A 13,791-nucleotide genomic window follows, 5' to 3' on the forward strand; every position below is an offset into this window, starting at 1 on the left:
CCAATGAGACCACTCTCCAATCAAATAACAATTTATAAAAGTAGACCATTATAGGTCAATGTACAGCTTTGAACACGGAGCCTTGGCTCACATCGAACACAATTGGCCACTGAATATCTGTTATTACACAGTCATCAATGAGGTAACTACCTATTGATATATTTCCTCGGTAAAATTGCACCCCATTGATATATTTGACGGATCAAAAAAGGGACCCATTCCAGCGGCACATATGTACCTTTATATAGGAAGAGACCCCCCCTATTCCTGCAAGATTTGTACATCTCAGAGGTGAATATTGAATTCGTCAATTTCGGAATTAGACATCGGATTCAGGCAAAGAGCAAAAAGTTCAACGAAAAAAACCCATCAGTTCTCGTATTACAAATAGTGTTTGATATAGTCTAAAATAGCGTGTAAAAGGAATAACATTTATTAATCTTTAATCGTATTACTAGTAGAAGATTGGCAATATGTGTCTGCATGAATGTAGTAAATTCTGAATTTATAGTGAAGTGCTAAAATAATAAAAGTTTATGACGAATTCTTACCATGTCTTTTTTTTACTTAAATATTATTATTTTATTTGATAATTGAATTTTCATTGAATAAATTCCTTAAATTATTGGAAATTTTACACAGTTTACATCTGATACAGTTACTTAAAATTCAGAAACAAACATTGATATAATGCAAAATTATGGTATTTATATAAAGAACAAATAGTTCCGCCTTTGGCTTTGTGGTTTAACATTGCACTTACTAATTTGTTTTTCGAACAGCTTATTCGGAATACATTTGCATTCTCCTTAATGTTTAAGTTAAATAGATGCGAGTGCGGACCTTTGGGCTACGCGTATTCATATGATTATAACAAATGCGTTTACATTGCATAGCATCAACAAAAAAAAAGGGGGGGGTATAATGATTTTCAATCGACAGAATAAGTTTTTGCACAATATATGCAGTCTAGATTTATAATTGCCATTTTACTATCTGACTATTTAAGCTTAAGTAGAGTGTTCTTTAGACATGTTCCTACCTGATTAAATATCACCGCAGCAAGAGTGTACTATAAGTCAATAAGTCTCATTGTAACCCCGAAGTTAAGGGATATTACTCTTTCATAAGTAAATAAAGGCAACAATTTTATACCGGTGGTCAAAACTCTTAATTCTATTGAAAAAAAAAATCAGAGTTACTAACCAAAACCGAGGGAAACAATTCAACTATAAAAGTAGTAACGCTTTTGAAAAAGGCGGGTTCCTTTGTTCTTGTTACTGAGAAGTGTAAACAATAATAAGGGAAACAATAATTATAACACATTGCATTAAAATAATGAAAATCTTACTTCTGGCGTTCATTGACGCCTTGTTAAGCAGGTCCTCAATATCATAGGTGAGAGGGTACTTCTCATCAAACGCTTTAAAATACGGTTCGTATCCGGTCTTCTCCTTGAACATGTGGTAAATCGGCTCCATTGTAAAAAAATTGTCAGTTTTACCCATTTCTACTTTGTGGTTGTCGTTGAATAGTAAACCAATAGTTGACCAATTAAACGTTCTTGTAATTTCCCAAAGAAAGTCGGCATTTTTTCCATAAGAACCTTGAATTCTCGTTAATGTCTTATATTCACTCTTATCGTCAAAAGCCTTTACTGGCGCGCCAGCGCTTATCACAGGTATTGACCAGTAAGGTGCAAATCTAGCAACCGGCGCCACTGCATAATCACAGACTGGTCCAATGAATACATTAACCTCCCTTTTAACATAAAGGTCTATAGCCTCCAGTGGCCCGATAGTTTCCGAACAGTTAGAGTCTCGGACGTTTTTGATTAAAATATGATTCGGTAAAAGACCACTTTTATTCACTTGAACAAGAGCTAGATCTATTGCTGGTATAACTTTCGCTACACTAAATGGGAAATTACTGTTCGAAGGTAATAGTATTCCCAATTTCACAGGTTCAAGTGTGAAAATTATGAAAAAATTGCGAACAATAAGTAAAAGCGTGAAAATATATGTCACCATAATGACTTATAAATATCCTTCAACATATACAGTATTATGTATTGATAAAATTGTCGTAGTATTTATGTGCAACTCTCCCGCAATATTATATCTTCAACGGTTACAAAATTGTCTTTTAATTAGCGCTTTACACAACAAATTATAGAATTTCCATATTTAAAATTCATACATAACAACCAAAAGGATATAGAAATAGTCTATTTGTGCGTTGCTTTCTATATATGGTTAAGTATTCCAATGATTTCATTACAAGTAAAATTTGAATAGCTACACATATCATAACATCTGTTTATACATATTTTCCCGGGTGCATTTTATTTTCAAACGTGGTTCGCCGAATCATAAATGTCGACGTAGTATCCACAGATCTATCAATTATACGAATTAGAAGGCGAAGAAATTCCATTCCAATTCTCTTTTCCCGCTAGCATTAGTATCTATAGATTGCATTTAATACTATTTATTATGTAGATTTCAACAAAATTAGTGAAGTCAATTAAAAGTGAATATAAAATGGCGGCTGCTTATAACTTTAATGCCTCTGTGGTCAAACGTTCCCATTCCTCTTACAATATTCATAACTTAATTGTTTATTTCCAAATTATGTATTCAATAAATCCAATGTCGATGGCATATTTCAAGAATCAATGAAGTCCTATTGAGACACTATTTCAGATAGGTCTTTCACATTAATGTTTCAAGGGATTCAGAAATTTAAAGAACCAGTGCTCATCTTCGCAATGTAACACTATAACTGATTCCGATATCAGCTTTGTATCCATATGTGACAAATGCAATAAAAAAATCAAGACTTTGATTCCTTTAAATAAATAATAGGTGTCAGTTCTTTAAAATGACATACGTGTTTTGTAATCACTTGAATATATTGTTAATTATCGTTCATGAAAATATATCGAAAATATAACTATTTTTTTATATTTTTTTCGGCAAAGTATCTTGATCGTTGCTCTATTTCTAACGATATTTCAGCAGTATTCAAACTAAATTTGTATTTCTATCTATAAATACTTTGAATTTTTTTTTAACGCGATTTCTTCTTTTAACTTAGAATTCCATTAGGTATCCTATTTTGAAACACTTTATCTTGTATCGTTTCGCCATTGAATTAACCACTGTATTAAATACGAATGTTTATCTCACTTTTTTTCTTGTATGTTGTTATACAAAAGTCTATAAAGTGTACAAATTCACCTGTTGCATGTACATCGATCAGATATATAAATATATATATACAGTGAAATTAACATGACGAATGTTCAATAACTAATCCGATTGAAACTGCACACATGTTAAACGTAAAATCTGATGACAGTTACCAATGCAGTGAATAATTTTCCGTAATAAATTCTTAAGAAAATTGTTGAAGATGGATTTCAATTAAATACAGATTCACATTTTATTTATTTTTGTATGCAGAAAATGTTTCTTTTAATGTTCCCTGGACGCAACATTGCAAATATTTTCAGCAATACATTATCTAGTTAAAAAAAAATTCTTTACGAGATGAGCAATATGTGTCGCAAGTTTGACCTTCATCGTTTATTAATTTGGAATATTTAATTAAAACGAAAATGTTTAAAAATTTTCAAATATTGTTATTCATAAAAAGAAATTTTACTCAAGGTCTTTAACTGATACACTAACTAACCTTAAAAGATTTGTCATAACATGGTCAAAACCTAAGTTATAAATTAAGAGATTCCATATGTATCACTACGCGGTCCATGCCTATGAAGTATACATATATCTGAGTATCGTCCATTCATACAATTCCAATGCCCAGTTAATCTACCAGTTAATATGTCCAATTCATAAAGTTCATCAAATTATCATGTTTCAACCCTCGGTACAAATGTCAATAGGATTAATATCTGACTGTAGACTTGTAGATATTAGAATTCCGTAAAATAATTAGTGTCTCCTTTCCAAAAGTGTCAAGAATTACTCATTGACTGCTTTCTTGCTTACAACTCGTAGATTTAGTATTCCCTAAAATTGTCTAAAGTGTGAAGCATCAGTAATGTCTATTGACAGTACATACTACTCCGATTTGAAGTGGTTAGCACTATCTGGAATGTGTCTGTGAATGGTTGTCAGTATGACTGACCATTGTTAACACTTTAATTTCCAAACAAACAATCACCCAGGAAATAGAAAACTGTGTGTTTCATATATGTTACACACGTTATATTATTAGTCAATAATACAAATTCATACAACTGTAATATCGTCAATCTCCTTTTATTATTAAACGTAACTCTCCTCGTCAAAGAATAATTTTCAAATATCGACACCTCGAAGTACAATCATGTTTCAATATTCATGTTTTTATCCGTAATCACTTTTTCCAATTGAGCAGTGATTCTGAATACAACATCAGCTAAACGTTTTAGTGGTGAATACATTACATCTGACGGTGTTAGATTTTGTTAAATATTTTTCTATTTTTATGATTGATACGATGCATTTGGAACTAATTGTAAATTACACCTTTTAACGCTAATTTACCATGTGAAAATAACTCCATTAGCTGCTGTGTGTCTCTTATGCCCTGTAGACTTTCGTTGTATTCTTTCCCATTAGTCAAGCATAGTCTCTTCGTTCAAGTTATTAGTGACATAGGTGTATAAGAAGAATAAAATTCACATTCCGAAAGTTGCTAATGGCATAATATACAGAAATAAACATTGTATAAATGTTCAAATAAGGAGATTTGAAAGGGATTACAATGAGGCAACAGTTTACCAAAATATGAAATTTATGCAAATTGTTGTAATCAAGGTTTTCTAGGAAGAGTCACTGAAAAAAGAAAAACAATACAGCGTCACACAACTTTTACATTTAAAATAACTATTTGTAAAATAGAGGGCTATACTTTAAAAAAAAATATGCTTTATTAGTACACTTACAAAAAAATACACGTGTTTGTGATGCAATACTACTATGTTCAATACTAAATATGTATACTTATTCCTCGCACGGAACACGCAGAATTGTTTAACTTCAATATAATGGAAATGTTCAGACCTTCTTAATGGAATAGGTGTCATCACACATTGATTTAGTGACTGTGTTTAATTTTGCTCATATTGTCTTTTAGCTTTAGACATTGTCATGATACGAGATACACATCAACGCTTTAGTGGGAATGTCATTTTGACTTATTGACGATTTTAATCTACCTACCATGGAAAACTACTATGATCCACAAAAATTTACTTTGAAAATATAGAAGTATCGATTACAAACACTGAAAACATTACATAAGAAGTAAAATCACAAAAATACTGAACTCTGAGGAAAATTCAAATCGGACAGTCACTTATCAAATGGCATAATCAAATGATAAAACACATCAAACTGATGGTTAACAACTGTCATATTTCTGACTTGGTTAAGGAATTTTCAAATGTAGAAAATGGTGGATTGAACCTTGTTTTTACAGTGCTAAATCTCACACTAATATATGACAGTCTTATCAAATTCCGCCAAGTCCTTGTTTGTTCAATTCAAAGATATGTAAGAAAAGAAATACCATGTCCAAAATAAGCCATGGATACCCGACACTATCAATGTTGTCCATCGATTATAAGATAATAGTTACACCCCAACAATGGACGGATTTATATGAATAAGAAAAACTTAGCTGAAGTGTATATTCCGATCAAATTATGGAAGAACATGCGATTGTATCTCGTCTTGTTAATTACATATAAAAAGAATATTTCGTTTCCATCTGCCAAATATGACAACCGCACTCAGGCTGACCAACATTTCTTAATGAATTAGTAATATAATGAACGCAAAAGCTAATAACTGTTTACTGATGTTTATTAATTGTGACTGTTTGTTTAACGCATCATGTAAATGTAGCGGAATTTGATGAGACTGTTATTAAAGTGAGAGGGTTAGCGCTATAGAACCAGGTTTAATCCACCATTTTCTACATTTGAAAATGTCTGTACCAAGTCAGGAGTATGACAGTTCTTGTCCATTCGTTTTTGATGCGTTTTGTTTTTTGATTTTGCCATGTGATTATGGACTTTTTAAATTGATTTTCCTCTGAGTTCAGTATTTTTGTGATTTTACTTTTTTTTCACATTTCAAGGAAAAAAAACTAAGGTTAAAGAACAAAGCCCCAAGGAATCCCATGAACTTTAAAACTCATTTTTTTAAATTGTATTTTAATTTTTATGTAAAAAATTAAATGACATTTTCACTTCTCAAACTAGGTACATGGATTTTTTCAAGAAAGTATCTGTACGTCCATTTTAAGTAGACATGTGGGAAAATCAATCTATTTAGTTTATTCTAATTTAATTATAAAAATATGCAATAATGCTAGATATACTTTTAACTTGTAAATATAATTGTTCAATTAATTGTCAGAATAAAGGAAGATGTGTTAAATTTGTTATTTGCTTATTAGATTATTTCTTTAACAAACATTGCTTTGGTTGTGTAGTAACTTTATCTTTATGATATGCGTTTTGGCAATGTGTCTACATTCAAAACTTTCAATTATTCCTCTTTTAATAGAATGAACGTCAATACTAATTAAATCAAATTATATATGATGTAAATCAGGGATTATTTAAGCCAATTCAACTGTGCAATCCCCAAACCAAAGCTTCATTAAGCATGTTTTGCTAATAAATAATACAGTTCAATTTTTGAAATTAAAGTATTGACATGTTTAGAAAATCTAGAAATGTTTTAACTATTTGAAAAGGGTATATGGATATTAAATATATAGAAACTGATCATACATCTTTTTGTAGAGATATTAAATAAAATAAACTGTAATTATTTCTGACACCATCGAATTTCGAATACATAAAACGGCATTAAATTGATTTGAAAACTTAACAAACAGTATAAATAAAGTAGTAAAAATTCCAATAACCGGCAATTCACTATCAACATAAGTAAATGTATAATTAATAACTTGCCCTATTAAGGGTAGAGTGTAGCAATTTCCAATCGTCCTCGATTGTTTAATCGTGGATCAACACTTAATCTATCTCGACAGAACAATCGTCACTAAAGATATTCTTTCATATTTCATTTGAGAATGGAACTTATTTGTTTAATATCTTCATTGTGTAAATTTTGAGTACGTTGCATAAAATCATAAAATGAGACTTAACTAAAATATTGGTTTATCTTGTCTCCATTACGGACAATTGAAACGTGTTCAATGTTAACTTCAAATTTAATGCCAAAACTTACAGCACATGGTGAATTCTAGATCAATATCACTTGCAATAGTATTACAAGCTATATAAATGTTGAAAACATTGACTCATTAGGACTTTTAGTACGGATTGATATTATCATATTAAGAAGTGAATTATAATGATCACGCTTTCAGTAACTGCGAGGGTTATTGTTTACGGTATTGGTATTCTACTCATCGAGATTACAAACGAACAAGATTCAAAAACATGATACATTTTGGTCCACTAAAAGTAAGAATCAAGTGGTTTCCGAACATTGATTAATCAGTAAAAGCTGAGTTAAATGCTGCTTATTTGTGAGTTCTATTCCTCACATTGTTTTTGCTAATTCAAGAGTATGATATTTCCCGTTAATTAAGATCAGATTAGTTGACTTGGACGACGTGTTTAGCCTGTAGACGTTTGTCATTTTATTTTCGTAGAAACAATGATTCTGTACATTATGGTTAATGATATAACGTTCTCACTAATGTGTTTCAGTGATAATAGAATCTTCACTTCCCAAAGGTCGCTTTCGGCCACAATAAAACATGTTCTATTTTGGACATTGCAAAAATCTCTCTAATCACTAAAGATATCTGATTAAATAGATCTTATTTTTTAACTTGTCAAACATCTCGTTTGAAATCAGAAAATTAAAAATAATTGTGTTCAAACGGAATACCTATAATCTAAATAGCACTATTACTTGTATGAAAGAAAATATATTTAATATTGAGATCAACCAATATTAACCAATGCCAAATTAAAATATAGTATAAAAAAAAATGTATTACTGAACAATTAAAAGGTTGAGAAAGTTGGCACTGGACATGCAGTGATTAAAATAAACTGAATGAAACTGACCACAACTCTCTTTACAGATGGAGAGAGTTACATAATTGACGTTAACATTGCATTGCAAACATCTTTGTTATGGTTTTGTAAAGATTTATTCAAACCTGTCATAAAGAGAAGCCCTTTTACCCTTACGTTGCCAAGTCATAAAGCATAAAATAAAGCTACCCCAAATGCATATCAGGAATATATGAAAAGTGATAAAAAGAGTACTTAAACGCGTACGATCAGCCTATTATTGTTTATAAAATTTAATTATATTCAAGGAATTATATAAAATGTGTTTTATACAGTTCAACGGACTTTTTAAATGGTATTTGAATTAAACTTTAAGTGTCAAGGTAGTTGCCCAGACTGTATCCACTTAAGATACAGGAGTTATTTTTTGTCCATTTCCGATTTAGTCGTATTGGTTACATGTTACATTTTATGTATTCTTGTTGTCAAATTTAATTTATTTTTTATTGGCCATATCAAGTGCTCGTTGTTCGATATGTATCCAATTCTTTTAAGCCCGATAAACAAACCTTAATCATTTGAAGAAAGCTTTCAATACACGAAAAACATGCTGACACGTGTATATGCATAGTTTCATTAAATGTGTGCCTTGTTTTGTTGTGGGCATACACAGCTTTAGTGCAATTGGATGCAGATCACTATCGGGAGACCACCGAGGCGGTATGGAGATTAGGGAAATTATGAACCTGATAAACTTCAAAACATGAACTTTGGGAAAGAGTAAAACCCACATCAAAGGAATTGTAATATTCAAATATATTAGAAAAGTTGTATAATCGCCGAAAATGGTTTTAAATAGCCAAAGAAACCATACCAGTACTTTTCTTTCTATATTTTTCTATAAAATTAAATGTTAATAATTTTTAGTACAAGATGAGTTTGAAAGAAATACGCCCATCTCAGCAGGTCATCATTAAAAACGAAAGAAAGAAACAAATTGATCAATATTCTTTTTTTTATTAAAAGTTGGAAAGTCAAATACGATCATCCGTATTAGAGTATTCTATTGAGGAAACCTTCAGGTAACTAGTACGTGCTGTGAATAGAGGATTCTATTGAGGAAACCTTCAGGTAACTAGTACGTGCTGTGAATAGAGGATTCTATTGAGGAAACCTTCAGGTAACTAGTACGTGCTGTGAATAGAGGATTCTATTGAGGAAACCTTCAGGTAACTAGTACGTGCTGTGAATAGAGGATTCTATTGAGGAAACCTTCAGGTAACTAGTACGTGCTGTGAATAGAGGATTCTATTGAGGAAACCTTCAGGTAACTAGTACGTGCTGTGAATAGAGGATTCTATTGAGGAAACCTTCAGGTAACTAGTACGTGCTGTGAATAGAGGATTATAGCAGTTAAATATCCGTATTAGAGTATTCTATTGAGGAAACCTTCAGGTAACTAGTACGTGCTGTGAATAGAGGATTCTATTGAGGAAACCTCCAGGTAACTAGTACGTGCTGTGAATAGAGTATTCTATTGAGGAAACCTTCAGGTAACTAGTACGTGCTGTGAATAGAGGATTCTATTGAGGAAACCTTCAGGTAACTAGTACGTGCTGTCAATAGAGGATTATAGCAGTTAAATATTTGAGAAAAATTACACACATCCTGGTCATCAATAGAATCAAAATGTTCCGAACTAAGGTTAAGTGTCCTGGGTGAACCTTTCTGAGGGTCATCAATGAGGGTCTTCCACACTTATTTTCTTTAGTCAAAATTGAATATTTTTTATTTATTTCCGTTGCAATGTTCTTCTAACAGAAAATTTCATCTATACACTCTTGCATAGATATCATCATGATGACTACATCGGTGAATAAGGAGGCAACGGATATCAATTGTTCTCAACTCTTTTTCGTTTTGCTATTTTCTCTCTCTATTCTGTTAACCCCGCCAAGATCCTACGATAATTTGAAAAGTAAAAAAGGTAAAAAGAAACGATAAAATATAACAAAAATTGAAAATAATAAAAGTCGATTAAACAAATACAAAACCATAGTAAAATGAAAAGTGTTTTGTGAAGAATTTCCAAAATGGAGTCTGTTTTACATAACTGAACTTTTCAGTTTCCTTTTCTTTATATCTCTAAGCCATATAGTAGATCATTCAACTTCAGAAATAAAAGGGTAATGATCGACCGCTTAGTTGAGAAAGATAACAAAGAAAGACGCTCTAGAGAGCCTAAGTCGATGACCTGCATCTTTATCAATAGACACTTTTTAGTATATGTCATCATTGAAAAAATGACATTTGTAAGTGACAATTTTAGTCATGTTTGAAGGTCTTATCTTTGTGATCATTTTTCTTTTTTAAAGTTTCTATTTATCTTTCATAGTTTTCAAGATAAAATGCAAAAATAAAGGAATGAAAGAAAGAAAATATTATCATTAAAGCAACAAAACCCCGGGAATGGAAATAATTTATTCTTTGAAAAGAACTGGTTTACACAACCCAAATCTCTTTAATGAATAAATGAACTTGCTCAATGGAGACAGTCAGCAAGACTTGAGACGTCTAATTATCGATTTTGTGCAATTTTATTTCGGGTACCATTTGTAAATTAACTGACAAACATATGCCTGCATTTGTCATAACTATTTGATGTTTTCCGGGAAATAAGATTACATCTGTTTTATAAAAGCTCAATTATAAAACTGCATGCAAAGGCTTCAATTACTAGGGAAAACGGTAGTATTACATTTTCCCAGCATTAGGTTGGCCTTTTGTGTACCCAAGACAGGTGAAGGAAGTCAACTTATGAGCGCTGTGATTGGATGTAAGGGTACAATATATTTTTTTATTTATCTATGAATAACTGCAGTTTGTATATTTACAATATAAATTTTAAAACCTATTGAAATATTTTCTAGAGAATTATTTGAAAAGGCTTCCAAATTTTCATAAATTTGGTGCAAAATGACGGTGGGCATGGATAACATAAACCAGCTCCATTGGAAATTGGTCATGATACTATTTGGCTTCAATTTTTAGAATACAGTAATCAAGCACAAACACCACACATAACTGTTTTATCCAAGTTTTTATTATAAAAACTGGTAAATTTAGAAAATGTTAGTATTGTCGCCTATGGCAGAATAAATACTACCGTTTTCCCTATACTCAAGATAGCAAGGGAAATCAAAATCAATCAGACTTCAGTCATATTATACTATTTTGAAGCATTTGATAAGAACATTTGATTTTTATCACAAAGAATAGAAATTTTTATCTGAGGACAGTACAGTATTGAGAAAAGTGCTGAGTCATCATAATAAGTCAAATTGATGGGTACTGATATACAACTTTATTCTAGGGTGTCAATATTAACTGTATTGTATACACTGCACCAAACTATTGTTCTTTTGTATTCGTTTTCACCATTCGCAATGATTAATTCAATTTGAAAACCCAGATTCTAAGTCGCGACATATATTTTTAAATGAAATATTTGCCTTTTTTGCTGTATAATTCCCTAAATGTATAAATTGGGTATTTCCCTTGACACAATCTATTAAAATTGGATATTGTCTGGTTAAGTTTGTACTGTTTATATAGTAAGACAGTATTTGGTCATACTAGAAGCATTTTCACTGTTAGAATTGTTCATCTAAGAAAAAAAGAGGCCCACTGGGGGCTAAATTTAGATAGAATTTAGACTCTCCTGTGTAAAGAATTGCTCACATTGTTGGCAATTCATGCAGCAAATATTTCAATAGTGCTTCATTTTGTAGTTTCTATCTTTTTTTATATCAGGCATATACAATTTGTCATTTTGTACTGTTTGAAAGGACTTTTGTTGGAATTTAATACTCTCAAGGGACATAATTCAGCTTTTTCATAGATTAATACAGGCAACAAAGGCAACTTTACAGCTGAATATTTTGCAGATTTAATGTTTTAAGGGTCTAATATCCTTGTTTTTATAATCTCAAGATAGAAAAATGGATTTTATAACCAGCTCTGAAATTTTGAACCACAATATGGCATATACTAAAGCATGGAATGGAGATTAGTATGACAAATCTTGAATTTGTGCTTATGTTGTAAATTTTGGATAAAATGTATACAAATTGAATGGAATTGTCATTTTTATTTGTTTAAATGGAAATGTTTATTATTATTCATAAATAAGATAAGATATAGTTAGAAACAGGTTGTTCGTTTAGCCTTATCTGAAAGAAGTAGAGAAAGAGGTTAATCAGCATTTAGGGGTGGGGACATAAAATTATCCATTTTTCTTTAAGTAATGGGGATATACAAGTATTAATTATAGTCAAGGTTTCCTCAATAACCTAGTATTGCATTGATGGTGTCATAAGAATTCTTTATAGCTTTGTGTCACAGTATAGGGAAAACGGTAGTATTACATTTTCCCAGCATTAGGTTGGCCTTTTGTGTACCCAAGACAGGTGAAGGAAGTCAACTTATGAGCGCTGTGATTGGATGTAAGGGTACAATATATTTTTTTATTTATCTATGAATAACTGCAGTTTGTATATTTACAATATAAATTTTAAAACCTATTGAAATATTTTCTAGAGAATTATTTGAAAAGGCTTCCAAATTTTCATAAATTTGGTGCAAAATGACGGTGGGCATGGATAACATAAACCAGCTCCATTGGAAATTGGTCATGATACTATTTGGCTTCAATTTTTAGAATACAGTAATCAAGCACAAACACCACACATAACTGTTTTATCCAAGTTTTTATTATAAAAACTGGTAAATTTAGAAAATGTTAGTATTGTCGCCTATGGCAGAATAAATACTACCGTTTTCCCTACTAACACCTAACCACAGAAACTAAACGGAAACTGCATTAACTTTTTTTTCTATTTATTTTTTTATATCTAAAACATTACTTCAGATTTGTTTGATGTATTGCAGCTCTCTTCGTTGAAGACATCACGTGATTGGTGTTTAAATAAACTCGTCATAGATACCAGGATTAACATTTTGTATTTATACAAGGCGCGCGTTTTAAAAGACCTAACAGTGACGCTCGAATCAAAACAAGTTAAAAAGGCCAAATAAAGTAATAACTTAAAGAGCATTAAGGACCAAAAAAGTCGTTTACCAAATACAGCTAAGATAATCTATTCATGAGGTAGAAAAGCCTTAGGACTTCAAAAATTCAAAATTTTGTTAACAGTTAATTTATAATTATGACTATATAAATGATAATTCATGTCAACACAGAAGTGCTGACTACTGGGCTGGTGATAGCCTGGTGGAATAAAAACTGCACCAGCAGAGGCAATGGTTGGAAATAAACTCTTCATACATACCAAGATTAAAATTTTGTATTTACGTCAGATGTTCTACAAAAGACTCATCATCATCAGTAAAATTCTCAAAACTGAAAGTCAAAAGATTAAGGAGTAAAAGTTCGAGTATAAACTTGTTCTCTGTTGAGAGGTTAGAGGAGGAGTATTAGGAAATTAATTATGAAAATGAACATTCTGGACATAAAATGAGGTGAGGAAATAAAGAAAAAATGCAATAAGAATGTGAAGTAAAAAATGTAAAATCGTAAAAACATTATTATATTGTTATTACCATCCACCCTCAGAAGTTGTCGTTACCTTACTTCTTTTTATTATACTTTTCCCAAACAATCCTGACATTCGTATGATAAACTT

General features: G+C 31.1%; 1 protein-coding gene across 8 annotated transcripts in view; it reads right to left on the reverse strand.

Moving 5' to 3' along the window:
- LOC134719107 (atrial natriuretic peptide receptor 1-like) overlaps positions 1-13,791 on the reverse strand; it is a 362,861-nt gene that overhangs the window by 102,316 nt on the left and 246,754 nt on the right. Inside the window, exon 1 of one of the 8 annotated variants that reach the window (XM_063582068.1) lies at positions 1,352-2,787. The exons of 6 other annotated variants lie outside the window; for them this stretch is intronic. In XM_063582068.1, coding sequence (XP_063438138.1) covers positions 1,352-2,030 — 679 coding nt within the window. In that variant the 5' untranslated portion in view covers positions 2,031-2,787. Of the gene's footprint in view, positions 1-1,351; positions 2,788-13,791 lie in introns of those variants that run through there. One more of the 8 variants, XM_063582074.1, reaches the window with a different exon arrangement.

The sequence above is a fragment of the Mytilus trossulus genome, chromosome 5 (genome assembly GCF_036588685.1).
Source record: "Mytilus trossulus isolate FHL-02 chromosome 5, PNRI_Mtr1.1.1.hap1, whole genome shotgun sequence".
NCBI classification, from domain to species: domain Eukaryota; kingdom Metazoa; phylum Mollusca; class Bivalvia; order Mytilida; family Mytilidae; genus Mytilus; species Mytilus trossulus.